This window comes from Fistularia commersonii, chromosome 30, assembly GCF_037954325.1.
Source record: "Fistularia commersonii isolate RoL2024-O1a breed Wild chromosome 30, RoL_Fcom_v1.0, whole genome shotgun sequence".
Taxonomy (NCBI): domain Eukaryota; kingdom Metazoa; phylum Chordata; class Actinopteri; order Syngnathiformes; family Fistulariidae; genus Fistularia; species Fistularia commersonii.
The window spans coordinates 3,064,640-3,083,711 of NC_141313.1; the positions used below are offsets into that span (position 1 = coordinate 3,064,640).

The 19,072-nt window shown below is 46.1% G+C and overlaps 2 protein-coding genes across 6 annotated transcripts in view; both read left to right on the top strand.

Moving 5' to 3' along the window:
* ubap2l (ubiquitin associated protein 2-like) overlaps positions 1 to 13,573 on the top strand; it is a 28,777-nt gene extending 15,204 nt beyond the window's left edge. For 2 of the 5 annotated variants that reach the window (XM_086178364.1, XM_086178365.1), the window contains exons 15-29: positions 70 to 242; positions 702 to 822; positions 1,329 to 1,368; positions 1,491 to 1,689; positions 1,812 to 1,878; positions 2,544 to 2,868; positions 3,421 to 3,509; positions 3,609 to 3,662; positions 3,789 to 3,870; positions 4,734 to 4,951; positions 5,122 to 5,227; positions 7,024 to 7,149; positions 10,587 to 10,654; positions 11,497 to 11,691; positions 12,029 to 13,573. In XM_086178364.1, coding sequence (XP_086034490.1) covers positions 70 to 242; positions 702 to 822; positions 1,329 to 1,368; positions 1,491 to 1,689; positions 1,812 to 1,878; positions 2,544 to 2,868; positions 3,421 to 3,509; positions 3,609 to 3,662; positions 3,789 to 3,870; positions 4,734 to 4,951; positions 5,122 to 5,227; positions 7,024 to 7,149; positions 10,587 to 10,654; positions 11,497 to 11,691; positions 12,029 to 12,124 — 1,959 coding nt within the window. In that variant the 3' untranslated portion in view covers positions 12,125 to 13,573. The remainder of the gene's footprint in view (positions 1 to 69; positions 243 to 701; positions 823 to 1,328; positions 1,369 to 1,490; positions 1,690 to 1,811; positions 1,879 to 2,543; positions 2,869 to 3,420; positions 3,510 to 3,608; positions 3,663 to 3,788; positions 3,871 to 4,733; positions 4,952 to 5,121; positions 5,228 to 7,023; positions 7,150 to 10,586; positions 10,655 to 11,496; positions 11,692 to 12,028) is intronic. The other 3 variants (XM_086178368.1, XM_086178367.1, XM_086178369.1) reach the window with 3 other exon arrangements.
* Positions 13,574 to 14,533: 960 nt separating this feature from the next.
* Positions 14,534 to 18,114, top strand: hax1 (HCLS1 associated protein X-1). Its single transcript, XM_086178370.1, has 7 exons — positions 14,534 to 14,731; positions 15,206 to 15,474; positions 16,244 to 16,455; positions 16,562 to 16,625; positions 16,707 to 16,840; positions 16,942 to 17,062; positions 17,289 to 18,114. The coding sequence occupies exons 1-7, from the start codon at positions 14,667 to 14,669 to the stop codon at positions 17,360 to 17,362; spliced, it is 939 nt and encodes a 312-aa protein (XP_086034496.1). The 5' UTR covers positions 14,534 to 14,666; the 3' UTR covers positions 17,363 to 18,114.
* Positions 18,115 to 19,072: the final 958 nt, after the last annotated feature.

Consider the following 19,072-nt stretch of genomic DNA (forward strand, 5'->3'; position numbering starts at 1 on the left):
TAGACTTGTTTAAATATTAAGACCCACAGTTGGCAGTTTCTTCTGAACACATTCTTCATTTTCCCTCAGATTCCTGCAATGGCAGTGGAGATGCCGGGCTCCACAGACATCTCTGGCCTAAACCTTCAGTTCGGAGCTCTGCAGTTTGGGTCTGAACCGGTGTTGCCGGAGTACGAGTCCGCCCCTTCGACCGCAGCGCCCGTCAGCCAGGTTCAGAACAGTCTTTACACAAGCCCAAGCAGGTTGGTACACCCAAAGGTTTTGTGGTTTGAGGAGCAGCATGTTTTTACAGTATTAACTGTCAATCCTGCTTTTAAGACCCCCGCCAAACGGCGTCAGGGTGTGACACTAGCATGGCATTTTGCGCTGTGACTGATGGAAATGTTATCGGGTTTTCGCCGCTCATGGAAATGAGATTCCGAGAGGCAGCGCTGGCCTGTTATCAGCCTGGCACAAATGTGATGCAGGAACTTGCGGCGTCCAGAGCGCAAATACTGAAAATTGTCTTTCAAGTGAAGTTAAAAGTCAAGACTGAAATGGAAAATTTTGTGTGTGACATTCTGGAAGTGAATGAGAGTCCTTTTTAATGGCTTTAGCAGGAGGAGTTAGTGCTTCTGTGCCTGAATGTGTGGAGGGGATCTTTTGAGAGCAAACTTTGGCGTTCTATAACTTGATCCTGTCAATGCCATCACAATCTGCAGTGAGTCAACTCCAGCTCTTTCCAACTCCAGCCAGATGGATCTCTACGATCAGAGAGCATCTCAGACGCGGCGCTACCCTCCCTCAGTGTCGTCCTCCCCTCAGAAGGATATGCAGCCCAAAGTAAGCTCCAGAATATCTGCGAATTTTAAATTTACACACACGCGGTATTACGACACGTCAGTGTGGCGCAAGAGGACACTGTCAACACCTTGTGTCAATATTAAATGCTGGGGAAAATAACACGGCTCTCTTACAGAATGTCATTCAAATCACATTTCCTCAGTGGGTCAGGCCAGAGAATCGCAAATGAATGTTCACGACACAGACCGATAACTGTCGGAAGGCATACAAGCTCCGTCCGTGTGCGCTCGATAAATAAATGAGACCTCTCAAGCATTTGTCACATGACTGTTTGGAATTTAAAAAAAAAAAAAAGTGGTTCCTGTTATTGTTCCACATTGCGTGCTGATTGTGACGCAGGACTGATTTCAAATGTTCGTTATAGGAAGTCTGGGTTTTGTTTTGTTTTTTTCCAAGTTCCAAAGAAACTGTTTAAACGTGCCCTTTGGCATCTCGGGCTATTTCCATAGAAACCCGTGAGTTCACCTTCCATTTTTGTTTCACAGAACGGATTCAGTTCAATACAGGCGACGCAATCAGTGGAAGGTAAGCGTTTGTTTATATTCTGTTTCGTCGCTTTTAACGCGGGCATCAAATCTACGTTTGCCGTGTTTTCCCTCGCCCGCCCGTCAAGCAGACCGAATTTCCTCTCGTCATCCTTCTCTCAGCTGCAGCAGGCTCTGCAGTCTCAGTCAAACCGGCTTCTGATTCGGTGGCCCCGGCAGCAGTCTCCAGCCTGGGCACGCTGGCGGACAGCGGCTCGGGTCCCGCCTCGTTGCTGACGACATCCAATCAGACGTCCCACAGCGCTCTGGGGCACAGCGAAGACCTGCCGCCGAGCACCATCCCGCCTCCTCAACACAACAAGTGAGCTGCAATTTTGATTTTACATACTCGGGTCGAAAACTTCAACAAGAATTCTGTCGTGTTATTATTCTTAATGTATATCCGCAAAACAGAAGTGAACTTAAACTGGTGCCTCTCTACAGCTCGCTCCCGTCACAACAGAACAGCCTTGCTCCATCATCAGTACGGACATCCAACTCCAGCTTACTGGTGAGCTCCTAAATTATTCACTCAAACTGATGATAAACTCTTGGACTGATTCCTAAACACACAAAAAAAAAACAACAAAGAAGCACTGTATATAAGGGCATATTTGTGCCCTTATATAGGGTACAAAAAGGGCATATTTGTAAAAGGTTTGGGAACCTGCCTTTTTTTTTTTTTTTAACTTTCAATTCATATTTTTTATTTTTTATGGCGGACTCAGCCACAGCTAAAATAGAACCTCCTTATTAGAGGTAATTATTCCATCCATCCGATCCAGGGTCGTTCGCAGCAGACAGTCAGGCAAACCAGACATCTGCTACATAATGAAAATCTTGTCGTAAATCGTTTAGTCTCTGAATGACCTCGATAGAGGAACCTTTTCTCTTCATGGAACATTTACTTTATGCGCCTTGAAGGTTTGGATTTAAATGGCTTTGGTCTAAAATAATAGGTTTAAATGAGCAGGTCATATTTCCTCATCCAGACCTATCGTGTGACTTGTTCAGGCTTTTTTTTTATTTCATAATTCTAATTCTCTCCATGTGTTTGGGCAGTGTTGAAGCTGCATTTCCTGTGATGGCAGATGAGAGATGTTTATTGACTTAAATGGAGATTTAATCTCATCAACCCGTGCCGTGTTGTTTCTCCCTCCTGTCTTATCTCCCCAGCACCCCAGCGTGGATGGTGACTCAAGCCTGCACTCCTTCCCGTCCTCTGTCTCTGCGGTGGCATCTTCATCGGTCCCTTCTTCATCCTCCTCAGCCGCAGCCGCCCAGGTGTCCTTAGGCGCACCTCAGGTGTCCTCTGTGGGCTCCGCCACAGTTTCAGCCCCTTCGGCCCTCGGCCCCGTCAGCAGTCTGGCCATGGGCCTCAACGCCGCCTCCATCGGTGCCCCAGGTGCAACAGCCGCCACTGTTTCAGTCTCCACTGCAGCCTCGACCCTTCCCTCTTCAGCCACTTCATTATCCACACGCAGCTCTGCAGCATCCTCAGGTTAGACATGCACAGAAGAAAGCATGTTACAAAGGACAATGCTCCTTTAAAAACCACAGCATTTTAACACAATACAAAATTAGGGACAGAAACCAAAAAAATAGAGTACAAAGAAACTAAAGTCAATCAGTACATTATGCAAGTGCTACTGATTCATAAAAGTAGATAGGATAGGGATGAGACACCTGGATATCGTTTGTCATGATGGTGCTCATCCGTTGCTGCCAAAATGGGACCTGTGATATTTCTATTTAAAAAACCAGCCAAATCATTCTGACTCACTTTGCTCTATTTTTTTCCCCTTTGTCTCCTAAAACCTTATTTTTCTCATTCATCATGCAAAAAAAATACACTTTTCTTCTCTGCTTACCTTGCCAAAGAGTAAAATGCAGTCTTTTTCACTGGTTCATGTTTTGGGGCCAATTGCAAGCAGTTTTTTTTTTTTTTTTTTTGCTAAACTTACTATCCCTGCAAATTGAATGTGCCTGCGGCACTGTCTTGTCCGTGATGTGTAACGTGAGGTTTTCATCGCACGTGGTGTTGTGCATTCAGGGAAAGCACCTCCAAACCTGCCACCTGGAGTGCCCCCTCTTCTGCCCAACCCTTACATCATGGCCCCTGGACTACTGCACGCCTACCCTGTAAGTTCTGAACCAAAATTGAGCGTTCGGTGCCTCCGAATTTGCGTGATGTCACATAACGACGACGCCGTTTGTCTGACGGCTCTGGTTTTGTCACAGCCTCAGGTGTACGGCTACGATGACCTGCAGATGCTGCAGACGAGAATTCCGCTGGTGAGTGACAATTTGTGGAAGTATCCCAGCTTTTGCGATCCTTTTCAAAATTTAAAAAAAAAAAAAAAGCACAATTAGTAAATGGTCTGATTTATGATGCCATAATCCACATTCATGTGTTCTCAGGATTATTATAGCATTCCCTTTCCAACTCCCACAACGGCACTGACGGGCAGGGAGGGCAGCCTGACGAACAACCCATATTCCGGTGAGCCATTCTCGAAAAAGGAGTGGGTTTCCCTCAACATGAGGCGAGGAGGCTCCGTGCCGATCACGCCTACATACGTGTACCATGTATCCGACCGCCATGCTTTTTGTTTGAATGTAGACAATGTCTCTCAGGAGCTCGGCGATAAGGGAATTAACCGTTTTCACATTGAAACGCATGTTAAAAAAGGTACAATCGATAAATTAAACAGAGGAGACGCAAGTGCAAAGCACATTGTGCGGGCAGATATGCAAGAGGACCCATGCTCATCTCAAGCAGCTGCACATGCATATTATTTCTGTGAGCACTTTGAAAGCACTCATGCCCACGATATCTCTGCCTGCAGGACCAATAAAACCATGCTTTAAGTGCATACCGAAGCTAAACAACGGCGGGTGCGAGCAAATAGATCCGATCACTGCTCTTTCTCTCTTTGACCTCTCGATGAGAAGTTCTGCTCACTCCTGTAAAACTTTTTAGACGCCAAGGGGAGGCACCAAGGTGTTTCCTTGCTCTTTCATGACTGACTTCCAGTCAGAGTCATTTTCCTAGGCAAGAGACCATTTGGGAATTCTAAAAAGACAATAGAATGTAAATGTAAAGTTATCCTTTTATAATGTGACTCACAGTTATTCTAACAATGTTACAGTGCAGGAATATTGGAGGTGTCCAAATGTCTGTCGCTGTTCCCCGACATGTTTTCGAAATAGTTCAGATGTCAATTGTGGCCTAAGTCTAGTAATTTTCTCCTTCACTCACAATCTTCATATTCTGACGCAATAAGAAACATCCCCCCTGCTGATTTTTTTTTTTTTTTTTTTTTTTGTCCTTGTGTTCCCTTTTTTTTTTTTTTTTTTTTGTAGGTGACTTATCAAAGTTTGGCCGAGGCGATGCATCGTCCCCGGCCCCCGCAACCACGTTAGCTCAGACGCAACAGAATCAGACGCAGGCGCATCACTCCACCCAGCAGCCCTTCCTCAGCACTGCGCTGCCGCCCGGCTACAGCTACACGAGCCTCCCGTACTACACTGGCATGCCGGGCCTCCCCAACACTTTCCAGTATGGACCTGCTGTGTTTCCGGTGAGTCGGTCACATCCCGACAACAGCCAGCCCGATGAATTTGCCCTTGTGCTTAAACGCGACTCGGCGACCTCTGTGTTTATTTCCCAAACGTTTGGCCTCTTGGTTGTACGTCACATGTTGATATCCTTTCCTCACTAGAATCCCACGCCCTTTATCTGTCCTTCTAGGTGGCTCCTACCTCGTCAAAGCAGCATGGTGTGAATGTCGGCGTCAATGCATCAGCCACACCCTTCCAGCAGGCTAGTGGCTATGGTTCCCATGGATACAGCACTGGTGAGGCAATAAAATAAATCGAAAGGGCATGTTTTGTGGGCTCATGCAGATTGTGCTCCATGCACCTGCACACCGGTAGCTGCTGATTCTCCCAACTGGTGGCAAAGTGCGTATTTCATCCGAGCTCCGGCGTATTTGCTCGTACAAACGTGGTGCTAGTATCGAGGCGATTTTTTTGAACGGTAGGTAAGACACGCTTACCTGCCGATTCTCTGTTGGACTGTTGACCTCAAAGTTTTTCCTTCCTGAATTGGTCAAGAGGGTGAATAAGAAGCAGGTTTGTGTGTGTCAGAGTCTTTATTTGCATCTTGTACACAATTGTCATTGCTTGTGCATACATGCAAAGGAATGGAACATGTTTCACCACATATCTGCTGTTTTCAGTAGCAAGTAAACGCTTCATGTTGCTTTTTTTATTCAATGGCTATTCATGATCTAATGTAAAGGAGTTCTACTGAAACTGAAGGGAAAGAGGGTCTTGGACAGCGGCGCTGGGAAATAACAATTTCAGTTACAGCAGGCTTAGTTTGTCAGTCTTACGGTGTCTTCCATGGCTTGCTTTGCTCATTTCTGTAAATGGAGTTCACCCCTCTGGGCTTCACCATCCCACCCCGTCACCCACGTGTGTGCGCACACACACACACACACACACACACACACGTATATACACACGTGTCACAAACACAGCTGCTGGAGCACCCATCTACTCATGTTTCTTAATCTAAATTCCTTCCAACAAGTTTTCAGTTTTCCCCGAATGGCCTTCCCCTTATGTCATTACATTTAAATGCTGTGTTTTTCTCTCATATTTCATCCTTAAAGGGGACTATTATGCACATTTCCAGCATAATGATTTATTATGGGACTCAGTTAAAAGTAGGCCTTGTTTTGTTATGCTGGCCTTTTCTATTCAATTCACCAGCAGCGCCCCCAACCTGAAACGACTTGTTCTTCTGTCTCTTTTCATGCTCCCTTTCATCGAAGGGTGTTTTATTCTGATTGTTTAACGTGTTGAAGCCTGTCGCAGCACGGCGTCCCTGCACTTGGTGGTCATGCTGTCATCCATGAGAAGCTGCCACTGGTCACAAAGTAGATGTAGTCGTGTTGGAAGTCAAGTTTTCAGAGCATTTGAAGCCTGCACATTTTTTCTTTGCGCTTTTTTTTTAATTTTTTTTTTTAACTTCATTATCAGACTTTATAACATCACACAGTAATGAAATGTAATAGCTCCCCTTTAAAATTTTAGTACACTTGCACACATTTTTTTTTGTTAGCTGCATCATCCGCTGCTTCCTGCCATCACTCAACTCATGCTCACTTTCCAGCCTCCCCCCCCCACACACACACACCCTGCCTGCACCCCCCCCCTCCGCCCCATCCTCCCCCCCCCCCCCACCTCCTCCCCTCAGACTTGGGTCATATAGTACTTGCAAATGATGGTTGGCGTTGAGTCTTACCCACTAGCCCTTCTAATGCCAGATGGAGAGGCTTTGCCTCCTATTTGATAGCGGTGGGTGTCATCAGTTCAGCTAATGGCATCCAAATCGCTAGATGTCAGTTTGTCAGTTATTACCTGCAAGACCTGACACCTTTCTATAATAGTAGAAGCTTGTTAGTAAAGCCTATCTGCCTGGCACATGGATTAAAAGAAAGTAAAAGAAGAGGAAAAGCAAAAAAAACAAAACAAAAAAAAAAAACGCCTTCAGTCGTTTGCAAATGCTGTCTGAGGCAGGTCTGCCTCCCCTGCCTGGTGTGTCTAACGCTGTGGGCTGCGGCTGTGTGTCTGACTGTTGCAGGCTATGAGGATGTGGGCCAGGCTTCAGGGAGTGGGGATTTCTGTAAGGGCGGATACGGCACTGCTGTGGCCGCCGCCGCTTCTGCACAAAACAAGCCAGCCAGCTCTGTCACCGGGCCTGGAGTCGGTGAGTGCCGCCACATGCCAAATTTGAACCAACGAAGAGACCCTGTCCCTCCCGTCTTCCTCCTTGTCACCAGCCATCCTTCTCCCCTCCTCTGTGCCGTCCTTCCTTTGCCTCATCGCTGTTCAGCTGCGCCTGTGGGAAGATCCGTCACACTACATATGCTTTTAGACAGTCCAGCGCAGCTTGCATTTCCCGCCAGCCTCGTCTGCCATTTTGTCTGAATCTCGTTCTCTTCCAGAACAACTCGCCGTCACACTAATGGGTTTCTACATTCTGGGTAGTTGAGCTTTGTCATTATCAAAAAGTCAGCTGGGTCGGAGGTGTTGTGGCCGCTGTCTATAGAGGAGTGGCAGTGGTCGATGCGGCCGGGCCCCATGTTTCCTCTGTGTTTTCTCAAGTTGGTGGGCCGAGTCGTGTTGCTGCCTGTAGTTTGGTTTTCAAGCCACATGTGTAAAGTCGGTTAAAGCTGTGGAGAGGGAGAGGTTGAGAGAGGGAGCAGCTGATAGTCTTCATTTTGTTGTTGAAAACAGAGCGAGAACGTAATGCTTTGAGGAGGATGTAGTCGGTCACTCTTACCTGTGCCTGCTCAAGAGCAACTCCTATCTTGGTTATCAGTGGCTTCTCTTATGCTGCAAGAGATGTGTTTTCGCTGTTCCTTGAAAAAAGGCAAAATGAAGGAGAGGCGGTGATCTTCGACCGTCCGAATGCTGCACTTGAAAGTCCGATACGCGAAGCAGCGGGTGAGGGCCCGGACCAACCTGTTGAGGCACAGAGAGGCCAACTTCTGTTCGTTCACTGCTTCAATTCACGACCCGAAAGCGTCACATCGCCGCAGATGAAACTAGTTGTCTGCTGTCCGTGAGCTGATCCGGCATGCTCCTCTTCCCGGACCAAATGATGGTCCTCAGCGTGGCTTTAGCGCCGCTCAGGTTTCCCAGGTGCTTAGTGGGACGCCCAGATGAGGGATTCGACGTACTCAGGCAGGGACGTTTGCTTCAGTTTTCCATTGTGCAGAGGTAAATGTGGTGAGCAACGGCTGATTTTTACCAGAGAAGTTGTGGTCACACTTGATGCAAATTCAGCCTGTTTTTTCAAAGTGAGGTTCTCGCAACCTTAATATAAACACAGATCCAAACAGTCCAAAATGCATGAAAGGGGGAAGGCGGCATTTCATGGACTTTACACTTCTGCCGAATAATATGCCACCTGAAGATCGGTAAATTCTTATCATATATCCTAAACTCTTATTGCAGATCTCCTCGCCCACTTCGTGCCATTTCCAAGCGGAAGGGCAAACCATCTGAGTGACCCGATGTGTTTTTTTCCAGGGGAGTTGATTGGTCATGGAGGCAATAACTGCACGGAGCTCAAATAAAATTTCTGCTTCCAGCCAGGTGTGCGCGACATTTATCAAGTCGGTTTATTTGCTGCGCAACTGCATTTCGCAGCAATAAAAGTGAGGGTGGAAAATCTGAGGGCTTCTGATAAGAGAGTTAGATATCCAGTAAGGTTTTTCCTTTGAGGATGATTTACTGGTGGGCCCAAAAAAAAAAAAAAATCAAGATACCGCAGGAGGATTAAAAACTGCAATAATATGGGCTGTAAATCCTTTTAATATGGATACTACTTAAATTGTGATTACTTTTCAGCCTTTTTTTGGGGTGGGGATGGGGGGGTAAATAACAGGCCCGGTTTCTGGAGATGTCCTGATGGCAGATTTCAAGTCCAACCCTGAATTCTGTGGCAGATCATTTTCTTCTCAAATAAGATGGGCTGTCTGACACCACAATGAAACATTTTCCGCGTTCAACGTAGGATTCCCAAGTCAGTTTTAAGAGCGTAACAAATGAAATCCAGCCGATGGAAGAATGTCAGTATATTCCACTTTAACAAGCCTCCTGAAGCTCCCCAAACAAACATGGAGGTACTCGTTCAAGAAAACGGCAGATCTTGTGCAATTGTAGTTTTAATATTTTCAAGATCATAAATTATCAAGTCACAAAGTCAAGCTGGTGTTTCACACCTCGCTAGCCTCCGCTCTCCTGCAAGCTTGAACATTCACTGGGCTGATTGGAAGAGTCTGATAAACTGAGTCTTTGGGTTTTCAAGGTCGTTCCACCCCACATTACTGAGCTACAAGAGCTCAAATTGTAAATTGTCACAACTTCCATATTGAGGTCATGCTGTGTGTGTGTGTGCGTGTGTGTGTGTCCATTTAAAGCCCATTGTTGTTTTTTTTAATGATTTAATGTCAGAAAAATGTCTTCAGCAATATGACCCGAACTGGTTTAATTCTTTACCAAATTTGAATATGGCTACAGTGGGAAAAACCACATGAAGTGGGTGTGAAAATGACTTGGATTTAAAAAAAAAAAAAATTAAGAGTAACCGACTGTTTTTGTTGTTTTTTTTTTTATAGTTTTATTTTTCCAAGCATCGTATTGGCCTTGACTTGTGTGTGGCCTCACTAACTCGTCTGTCATGAAATGGAGGAGGACGACAGCCTCCTGGTATTCCCACCTGATCTCTATTATCATGCATAAAACGCAGTACATCACATGTTAATTGTTAATTTTTGGATTGAAAAAGCCGACACCTCCATGGCAGAGCTCCCCCTCCTGCCTCCCTGGTTTTATGAAGCCGCATCCACAAGGATTGGTTGTCCTCCTGCTGTGACTGTCAGCAGCAGCATATCGTTTGTAGCCTGTTAACAGCATCTCGTCGCTACATTGATCCATCAATGGATTTGACAGTTTCCGTCAACTTTGTTCTAAACCTTCTTCAACTGCTGCGCCCTTGTTTTGTTTCTAAGAAAAGGGTTTTTCTTTCGACTTGTCCCTCTTTCCCGTTGTTGACAGCGCCGTTAAAATTGTGTACTCGCTTTCCCGCTCCTTGACGTCAGACATGAAAATGCCACTTGAATGAAATCTCAGATACATGCTGTCCACCTCGTTTTGCACGCCCATTGACCTTGTTCCGTGTCTCCATGGTGATGCAGCGTCTGCCAGAGCAACCACCAGATACAGTCAGTCTCGAACGTGCAGCCGCTGACTGGAACTGATGCGTTGGCCCGCCACCCTATCTCACCACTTCCTGCTCGTCACACATGTCCCCATCTCTTCAGCCCATCTCTATCTGCTGTCCGCACCGAAAAGAAATCCTGCTGAAACCATCTGAGGGAACTGCCATAGAAATAGACCAGACATTTTCCTGTGTTTTTTTTTTTTTCCTACTAAAACTGCCAGGCATGAGGGGGAAAAAAAAAAAAGGATTTCCTCAAAGGACAATAGATATGTGATTTTCTATGTATCATATACCATGTGGCAATTTTGCCGGTCAGGTTGTTCTAATCAAATGACCGGTGAATGTTTGGTTTTTCTTTGAGTATTCAGTGTGTCTGGTTAACACGGGCCCTCCTTTTTCTTTTGTCTCTGCAGGAGTCTCTGTGACGTCAAGCAATACAGGGGTACCTGATATTTCAGGGTCTGTTTACACAAAGACGCAGGTACGTTCACTGTTTGCTCGGATCTATTTTGACTTTACACTTTACGCTGCCTTTGGCAACGAACCCCACCGTAGTGAAAGTTTGTTTACGCATAGTTTCTCCTCGGCGTCAATCAACTCGGCATTTAAAGTGTTGCGTAACAGAGCTGCGACACGGCGACGATACGACACCGGTGGTTCAGGGGCGGGATGATTTGTTCTGCCTTTTCCTTTTCATACATGCAGTGAGGTGCAACGGCAGCACAGTAATCCCTGGCTCAAGGTTACACGCCGAATTCCTAATATAGATCTCGCAGCCCGCTTGAGTCAAAAGCCAGGGAGACTTGGCCGCGTCACGTTTGATATCGACTACACTGGTCGACACCGTGCTCAATCGGCATTTAATTCAGTGTTAGCTGATTGAGAGAAGAAGAGGACATTTTAAGTCCGCTTTAAAAAAGATTAAAAAAAAAAAAAAAAAGAATCTTATAAATGATGCATGATGAGAAACTACCTCTGCCACGGCTGCTCGGCCTGTCGATGTAAACAGCGAGTCCGCTGTTGCTTTACAGCTGGTACTGTCCATTAAATTTTCATGTCCCCTCCAGTCCGGATCACAGGGTTCAGTGAATCAGGAATGTGGGTCTTTTCGAACTCTCAAGCATTCCCTTAAATGATTTTAAAGGATCCTGGACACTGGAAGATCCTTCCCCTGAACGGAGAGCATTAGGTATTGACGCAGAGGGAACCAGGAAGCAGCAGTGTTTCGATTCCTGCCTTGTCCTGTGTGATAGCGGCCGATTAGACCGTTGATCCAAATAATAACGTCTCTTCTCCTTGTCCCCCTTCCTCCCCCCCGTGTAGTCGTTTGAGAAACAGGGTTTCCACGCCGGCACGCCAACACCTTCTTTCAGCCTTCCCTCGGCTCTGGGTAGCGGAGGACCCATCAACCCCCCAGCCGCGGCTGGTTACGCACCGGCGCCCTTCATGCACATCCTGGCACCGCACCAACAACCCCACTCTCAGATTTTGCACCACCACCTGCAGCAGGACGGACAGGTAGCGTCTGCGTCTCACACCTCGGATCCGCGTGTCGTACGCTTCCGCGACTCGCTGTCTTCACGCGGACTGATTTAAAAACCAAAGAAAGGCATCGATGCGACAAAAAAAAATTGTTTTCAGAGTGGATCTGATGATTCTTATAGAGACGACCACTCCTGATATTTGACCGCCTCTTGTTTGTAGCGGGTCAAAGCCGATTCTTATTCTTACGGGCAAAAAGTATGCTCTGCAGATAGATGATGGCGCTTGTCGTGCACAATGAGTCACGAGAGCTACTCAACCTGTCCAGTGGAATGCATCATGTCAGGTGGCTCCTCCTCTCCTCTCTCAACAGAGCGGCACCGGCCAGCGCAGCCAGAACGCCTCCATTCAGCAGAAATCTCAGATCAACAAGTCCGCATACAACAGCTACAACTGGGGGGCAAACTAACATCCATCGGCGGGGCCCTCACGTTTGTTGACAGAAAATGGCAGGGGGCAGGGGGCCCTCATCCACCCTAACCCCCCTTCCCCCTCCGCAAACAGTCCCCGTATATAAACTCCTTCCTCCCCTGGCAGAAACAGCCCCCCCACCCCCACCCCCCAGGTCTCTTGGCCCAGCACTGGTGCAGCTCTGACCGCGGTCGGAGGAGGTGCTGTGCCCAGAGAACCGGCACCGTAACCATGCGTGGAGGGTGCGAGGGACGGCGGGGGCTCAAGACGGGGAGGTCGGAGAGTATATGGTTATAGAAATACACCGTCAAAAGGTGATTAATTGAGTCTTGGGAATTTGTATTGTGTTAATCCCCCAACTTTCTTCCACTTTTCTGTAACATAGAACTGTTTTCTAAAAAAGAAAAAAAGAAAGTTCTCTGTACTGTCTTTTCGTCTCTCCTCTCTCTCTCTCTCTCTCGCGACTTCCGCTCTCCCCGCAATTTTATTTTATTTTAATTTTTTTTGTTTGCTAATAGGGAGGAATGAAGTAATATCTGAAGGTGGGGGAGGGACAGGCTGGTTTTGTATTTCTCAACCTCGATTCCACACTCCTTCATTTGCGTGGAAGCTCTTCCCTCCCCCTCCCAAATGTTTTTTTGATTTTGCTCAATTGCTGTTCAATGTTCGTTTTTAATTTTAATGTCATTTTAAGTTGAAAGAAACAATTCTCTAAATCAGTAGAGTTGTGAAGTTTATTTTTTACTAAATATAGATATATTATATATAAAGACATATAAGCGAGCTCACTGGCGTGGACTGCGAGGAAAAGTGTGTTTGTCATGTGACTGCGTGCATGTTTGTACACACAGGGGGGCCGTGGTAGTGTACTGTGCTTTGTTTTTTGCCTAGCACAGGTTTTTCATAGTATAAAAAGAAAATCAAGACTTGTACAGTAACCGTTCCCAAGGATTCTAATTATGTTGCATAAAGATCCCAATTCTTCAGCAATGATTTCCGAGGCCAACGCGAGTCCAATCTGCCTTCCGGTGTGTTTTGATTTTGTTCTTGAGGCCCCCTGAATCTCCTCCCTGCACCGCCACCTGTCCCCTCACATTATAACGGAAACCTGCAGCATTGAGTAACGGACAGAATTGTTCAATGTTTTTTTTTTTTTTTGTTTTGTTTTTTTTTCCTTTTTTTTTTTTGTCAGTGGTTTATTTTTCTTTTTGTACTGTGCATTTTAAAAAAAAAATGTAAATGGATAAAACTTGTCTTGTACATATATATAAAAAAAACAAGTACTGTAGTCCGTTTGTTCACTTTCTCCTTTTCCTTCTCCAATCCTTGCAGACTTGTTAGCTTTTTGTTTAGTTTTTTTTATTTTGTAAAAATATATAAATATTAAGTAAATAAAAAAGAAAAAGACATTTTCATTATTTGGGATGTGAATGTCTTTTAATCTGTATCTGTTTGTTTATGTGGCTTGTAAATACAACAGCGCAGTGTTTGTCTGTCGCTGCAGGTCCGTCTGGTTGTGTGAAGCGGTTTTTTTCTGTCTGGCAACGGAAGTCTGAACAATGAGTCGAAGTTAAACTGTGTGTGGTAATGTGCCATGCTGCGTTTGGCACCGGTGAGGCCATCTGACTCAGGGTTTAGGCTTTCTCTTCTCGGCCTCCATTATCTAACAGACGCCTGGGGATCAGCGGTTCCATATTAACCACCACACACACACACAGCGGGCCTCCTTCCTCTTGCATTATCTGGCTTCTCGGTGGGATTCGGTGTGACTGAACAACTCAGACTAAAATCCATTGTGGCCTTGACATCAGCCTTACTGCTGCTTTTTTCCTCTGCCTTTTTTTTTTTCCAATGCAAAACGTCTAGTCCCACGTCTGGGGTTCTTGTACCACTTTTTTCCCCCAGTTTTGTGCTATACTGTACGTTTGTTTTGTGTCAATTTACCTGGCTTGTGCAGTTATATTAATCCTTTAAAAAAAACATACCAATGACATGCAATTGAAATTTCTGAAATTAAAATGTAAGAGTTAAAGCACTAGTAATGCTATAACATTGGGAAAATGTAGCTTAATACCAGAAGTGCATCGGCTCCTGATATTAAAACTTATCAAGAGACTAAAATACATCTGAAATTGCCTCGAGAAATGTGTAGTGTAATCAAATAGTGTTATGTATCTTTAAAAATGATCATCTTCAATTAGAAATTCAGCAGTTGCAAGAAATTGAAATGTGCTGTGACTTTTAATTCCAAAACTCGGATAAAGGTTATGTGACGGACTTTGGCTCAGCTTTCTTTAGATGGCCTTCTAGATGGCCCTCCCTCGGCTCCATTTATTTGTATTCATTTTCCACCTGCGCATTGTTTACATTCACAACGGTCACTCAGCGCTACTTCCGGTTACGTCACTTTGCGACATCAACAACACTTTACGGCACTTGTTTGTAACTCGCCGTCCTCTGCCGTTAGTTCCCGTATTTTACTCCTTGTTTTAGTTATGCTTTAATTTTATTTTTTTTCTTTTACAACGAGCTGCACCTCAATGAGTGTTTTTGATTTGTTTCGAGGGTTCTTCGGGGTACCTGGAGGAATTTATCGCGGGAGAAGGTAGGGGTGCGGAACCATAAACGTACCCGTTTGTAGGCTAACGCTAAGCTAGCACAAGTTTTGTCAACACTGTAGCTTGGGTGGAACATTCCTCGGAAATTCGTTGAAGTTCTGGAGCAGAAAACGTTGTTTGATTAATCGGGGCCGTGGGTTCACAGGCTGTGGTGATCTTTGCTAGCGTTGGGTAATGCGGAGGTTCTGGATGTCCACAGCCTCAGCCCCACGTTGTGTCCAGTGGATAAGTCCTATAGAAATACCACAAAATGTGTTTTAAATTTCAGATTTTCATTTTACCAGTTCGAACCGTGTCCAGTAGTTTCCATCTCTTTAAAAGGAGCTTATGTGGTCGGTTCTACTAGATAACCCATTTGTTGGTCTCTGTCTTAACTGTGCTAATCCCATGTGACCTATCCCTAGTATTTGATCATGGAAAGCTCAGAGTCAGTCACTGCTAAAATTGGTGTGATGTACCAGGGACCCGTTCTTCGATGCCATGACCCACGAGGACGACGACGATGACGACGACGACGAGGATGATGTCGAAGAAGCCGGGGTCGGCTACGATGGCTTCCGGGGCCATCACCAGGACCCCTTTGACAGTACCTGGAGATTTGGCTTCAGTTTCGGCGCAGACGGGATGAAGATCCACGAGCCGCCAATGTTCGGACACGTCCTCAGGGAGATGGAGGAGATGTTCTCTCAGCTCGGCCACAGGGACCGAGAGTCCGAGTCGGGACACTTCGGTCGGTATGAATATCGGACAGTTTCAAATGATTAATCTTTAACCACATTACACTGATGTACTTGGTGAAGGTTTAAAAACCCATTTCTGGTGAGTGACTATATCCTTCACAAATGTTTTACAAATTGCTGCTAAAGTTTTGTGTTCGGTGAGCCGCTCCAACAGGTCTCGCGTGCTCATGGTCACCAGTTCGGAGAGGCTGAGAACTTAAGCATTTAGATTTGTTACTTTTATTTATTTTTGATCCATGTGACAAGTTTGCAGAGTAAAGCCTTCGCCGTGAAAACAGAGGAGCTGAACGGTCAGATCTGTCTAAAGTGATCCCAGTTTTATTAAACAGTTTATACATTGAGGCAGATATAAGTTTGAAGAAGAAAAAGGGATTTTTTTTTTAAGCTTTTGAAAAAGGGCCACGAAAGCCAATCCATGGGGAAATGGGATCAAGTAAAATGCTGCCATTCATTTGGATGCTACACGGATTTAGAACTGAAAAAACCGAGTCCACGTTTTAGCAGAAGTAAAGATGGAGAGGTTCCCAAGAAATCTAACACAGAGATCCTTCCCTGCTGCCAGTCAGCGTAAAAGGACCAGAAGTAGATGTTCTCTGTCACAAAGTGTTTTCCCCTCTGGTGTGTGTCGTTCCTTGCTGTATTTAAAACATTCTGTCAGCAGACGCTGCTGTTTCCGCAAAAATGACCTTCCGTTGTTTTGAACCCCTGGTGATGTGCCGTGGTGCTCTGGGATTTACGCTTGTCGACGTCCCGTTCCAGGAGTCCCCAGGATCTTGCCTCCGCCCCATCAGGACGGAGCGGAAAAGGATGTACGAGGCTCCAGCGGGAACCTGCTGAGAGACTTCATGCTGAAATCCCCAGACGCCTACCGGCAGAGGCCGCCCGGGGAGCCCCGAAATGAAGCCCGCCCTTCTTCCGAGTCCCCGGAGTTTCCCGGTTCGCCGTTCCACGGCTGGGCCCCTTTGTCAAAGGTAGAAGAGACACAAACCGCTACTTTCACCTTCAGATATTCTCTAAATTTCCCATGAGGTCGCAGCGTGCGTTCTCACGCCTTGCCTTTATTGTTTTCCGAAAAAGTTCCATGATATTTGGAGACCGGAGCCACAGGCGGCCCCAGAGGAGAGGCGCAAAGAGGACAGAGGTGGGGAGACCTTCTCGGCGTCAGTCTCGGCCGAGACGCCGCGTGCGCGCTGACGGATCACCTTCCCCTCGTCCCTCCCAGATCTGGACTCTGCAGTGTCTTCTGGCGGTTTGGACCAGATCCTGGCGCCACCTGCTGGCCGGACGCCGGCCGAGCCTGGCACGCGGCCCTTCTTTCAGTCCGTCACCGTCACCAAGGTGGTCAAGCCCGACGGGGTGAGAGAACCCGCCGACCTTCCCGTCGGGTCGACAGAGACGTTTCCTCCTATTTTCTATTACCGCTTTCCCTCACTCGCTCTGAAACGGTTTTCTGTCAGACTGTGGAGGAGCGACGCACCATCAGAGACGGTCAAGGCAACGAGGAAACCACGGTGACTCGCTCCGGAGGCGCCGACACCTGGGAGGGTCCGGATCGCCAGCCTGCGGCGGGTCGGCCGGGTCAGTGTCCGTAGGATCCCGTCAGCCGTCAGGATGATCGTCACGGAGATCGGAGTCATCCGACATCCCGACCTGGGTTTCAGAAGAATTAGGAACGTGTTTTTTTTTTTTTTTTTTTTTTGCAGATAAATATGATTTTAAAAGGTTCACCCTTTCCGTGTCAGATTATTTGAAGGCATCAAGATGACCGATAACTCTAATCCGGTGCTCTCTGCTCCCATTCCAGCCGCCCCTCAACCGCCTTCCGACTTGCAGGACATCGACTCCTTCTTCTCCAAGTTCTTCGGAGGATTCAAGTAGTGAAGCATCCCGACCGGACTGGAGGACCGTAGATTCTGTTACCTCTAGACCTAGAAGTATGTGAGCAGTTCACCCTTTATGTTCTTGTTGTCCCTCGCCTCTGGGGTTCTCAGCGCGGCGTCGGGGAACCCGTCGTGCCTCGAGGGTTTCCCAGGGTTGATGAGGGGACGGCTCGGTAAGATTCAGAATCCTCTAAATGTGATTGAAATGACGAATTTGAAAAAGACGATATCTTTAAGTTTGCTTCCAGAAGGGCACGTTTTTAGCCAAATTGTGTTACTCCTGACAGACGTGCTCAGGGAAGCAGAGTTAGACCGAGGTTGTCTGAACATCCCAGTCCCTCCACCACGGACTCATCGGTAAAATCGAAAATTGCTTTTGGATTTATCTGTGTTTTTTTTGCTGCATTCAGTTGCCCCTTGAACGTTTCAGTTGCCCGAGTGGAGAAGTAGTTCTTGCAGCTCCGTTCATGTTCCTTAAATGTTACCCGTCCGGCGTGACGAGTTAGCGACGCGTTAGAGCCCCCGAGTAGCCCCCGCGATTAACTACAACTCGTTCGGTGACGCCGCTCAGTTGAATCATTAGCCTGTTGTCATGGCAACTGATTTTCCCTGGTTGACCCCCGGGACACGAGGCCGTCGGCTGAAGGGACAAACGATTCTGACAGCCCACAATTTTATTTTTGTATCGTTTGGTAGACGAGCCTGGACAGGTGTGAGCTAAATAAAGAGAATTAATATATTTACAAGGACCTTTTGGTGTATTTATTTTATTTTTTTGTTTGTCATTCAAACATTCAAAGCGGAAGAGGAAAGTGATATATTGGACATTTGGGGCTTCATTGATCAAATGACCAAAGTAAAAAGCACAAATCCATAGGAGGAATATGTACTGTATTTTGCACGTTATTTTTAACATTTATGTGTATGTTTGTGCATTTACTGCAAAAGTAACTTGAGATTTTTCCCCAAAGGTCATCCATAAAAGCTCCAGGTCTGCAAGTATTTACTGTGAAATAATAATGTTGGGATATTTAACAGACCTGTAGTTTTTTTTTTTGTGATATTTAAAAATTCTTTATATACTGCTCAAAAAAATAAAGGGAACACTTGAACAACACAATGTAACTCCAAGTCAATCACACTTGTGTGAAATCATAGTGTCCACTCAGGAAGCAACACAGATTCATTTTGACTTGTTTTAAGGACATTACATCAAAGTTGGATCAGCCTGGAGTTTGTTTTTACACTTTAATTTTGAGTGTGATTCCTAATCCAGACCTCCATGGGTTGATACAATTGATTTCCATTGATCATTTTTGTGTGATTTTGTTGTCAGCACATTCAACTGTGTAAAGAGCAAAGTATTTTATAAGAATATTTCATTCATTTAGATCTCGGATGTGTTTTTTAAGTGTTCCCTTTATTTTTTTGAGCAGTGTATATTCTTTAGATATTTAAACTTGCTGTCAGGGGGGCTGTCACGGTTCAGCTTTTTATTCTTGGCTTGATGAAAGAGCCGAGGGAGTCAGAGGTGGATCCTCCATCTCCGCCAACAACTCTGGCCGAGGACGGCGAGGAGGAGGAGGTCAAGGCCGGCTCGCTCTCGGACCTTCTCCACCCAAAGCCTTCATTTGGATTAAAGAATGTTCCACGGAGTGCCTCCCCCGCCTACGTGCACACACACACACACACACAGGTAGACAGCTGT

What these genes read in the sequence shown, in the direction of transcription:
- hax1 (XM_086178370.1), top strand. Translation starts at nt 14,667, where the DNA reads ATGAGTGTTTTTGATTTGTTTCGAGGGTTCTTCGGGGTACCTGGAGGA. An exon ending in GTCCGAGTCGGGACACTTCG is followed by an intron (nt 15,475 to 16,243) that starts GTCGGTATGAAT and finishes GTCCCGTTCCAG; the next exon opens with GAGTCCCCAGGATCTTGCCT. An exon ending in AGGTGGTCAAGCCCGACGGG is followed by an intron (nt 16,841 to 16,941) that starts GTGAGAGAACCC and finishes GTTTTCTGTCAG; the next exon opens with ACTGTGGAGGAGCGACGCAC.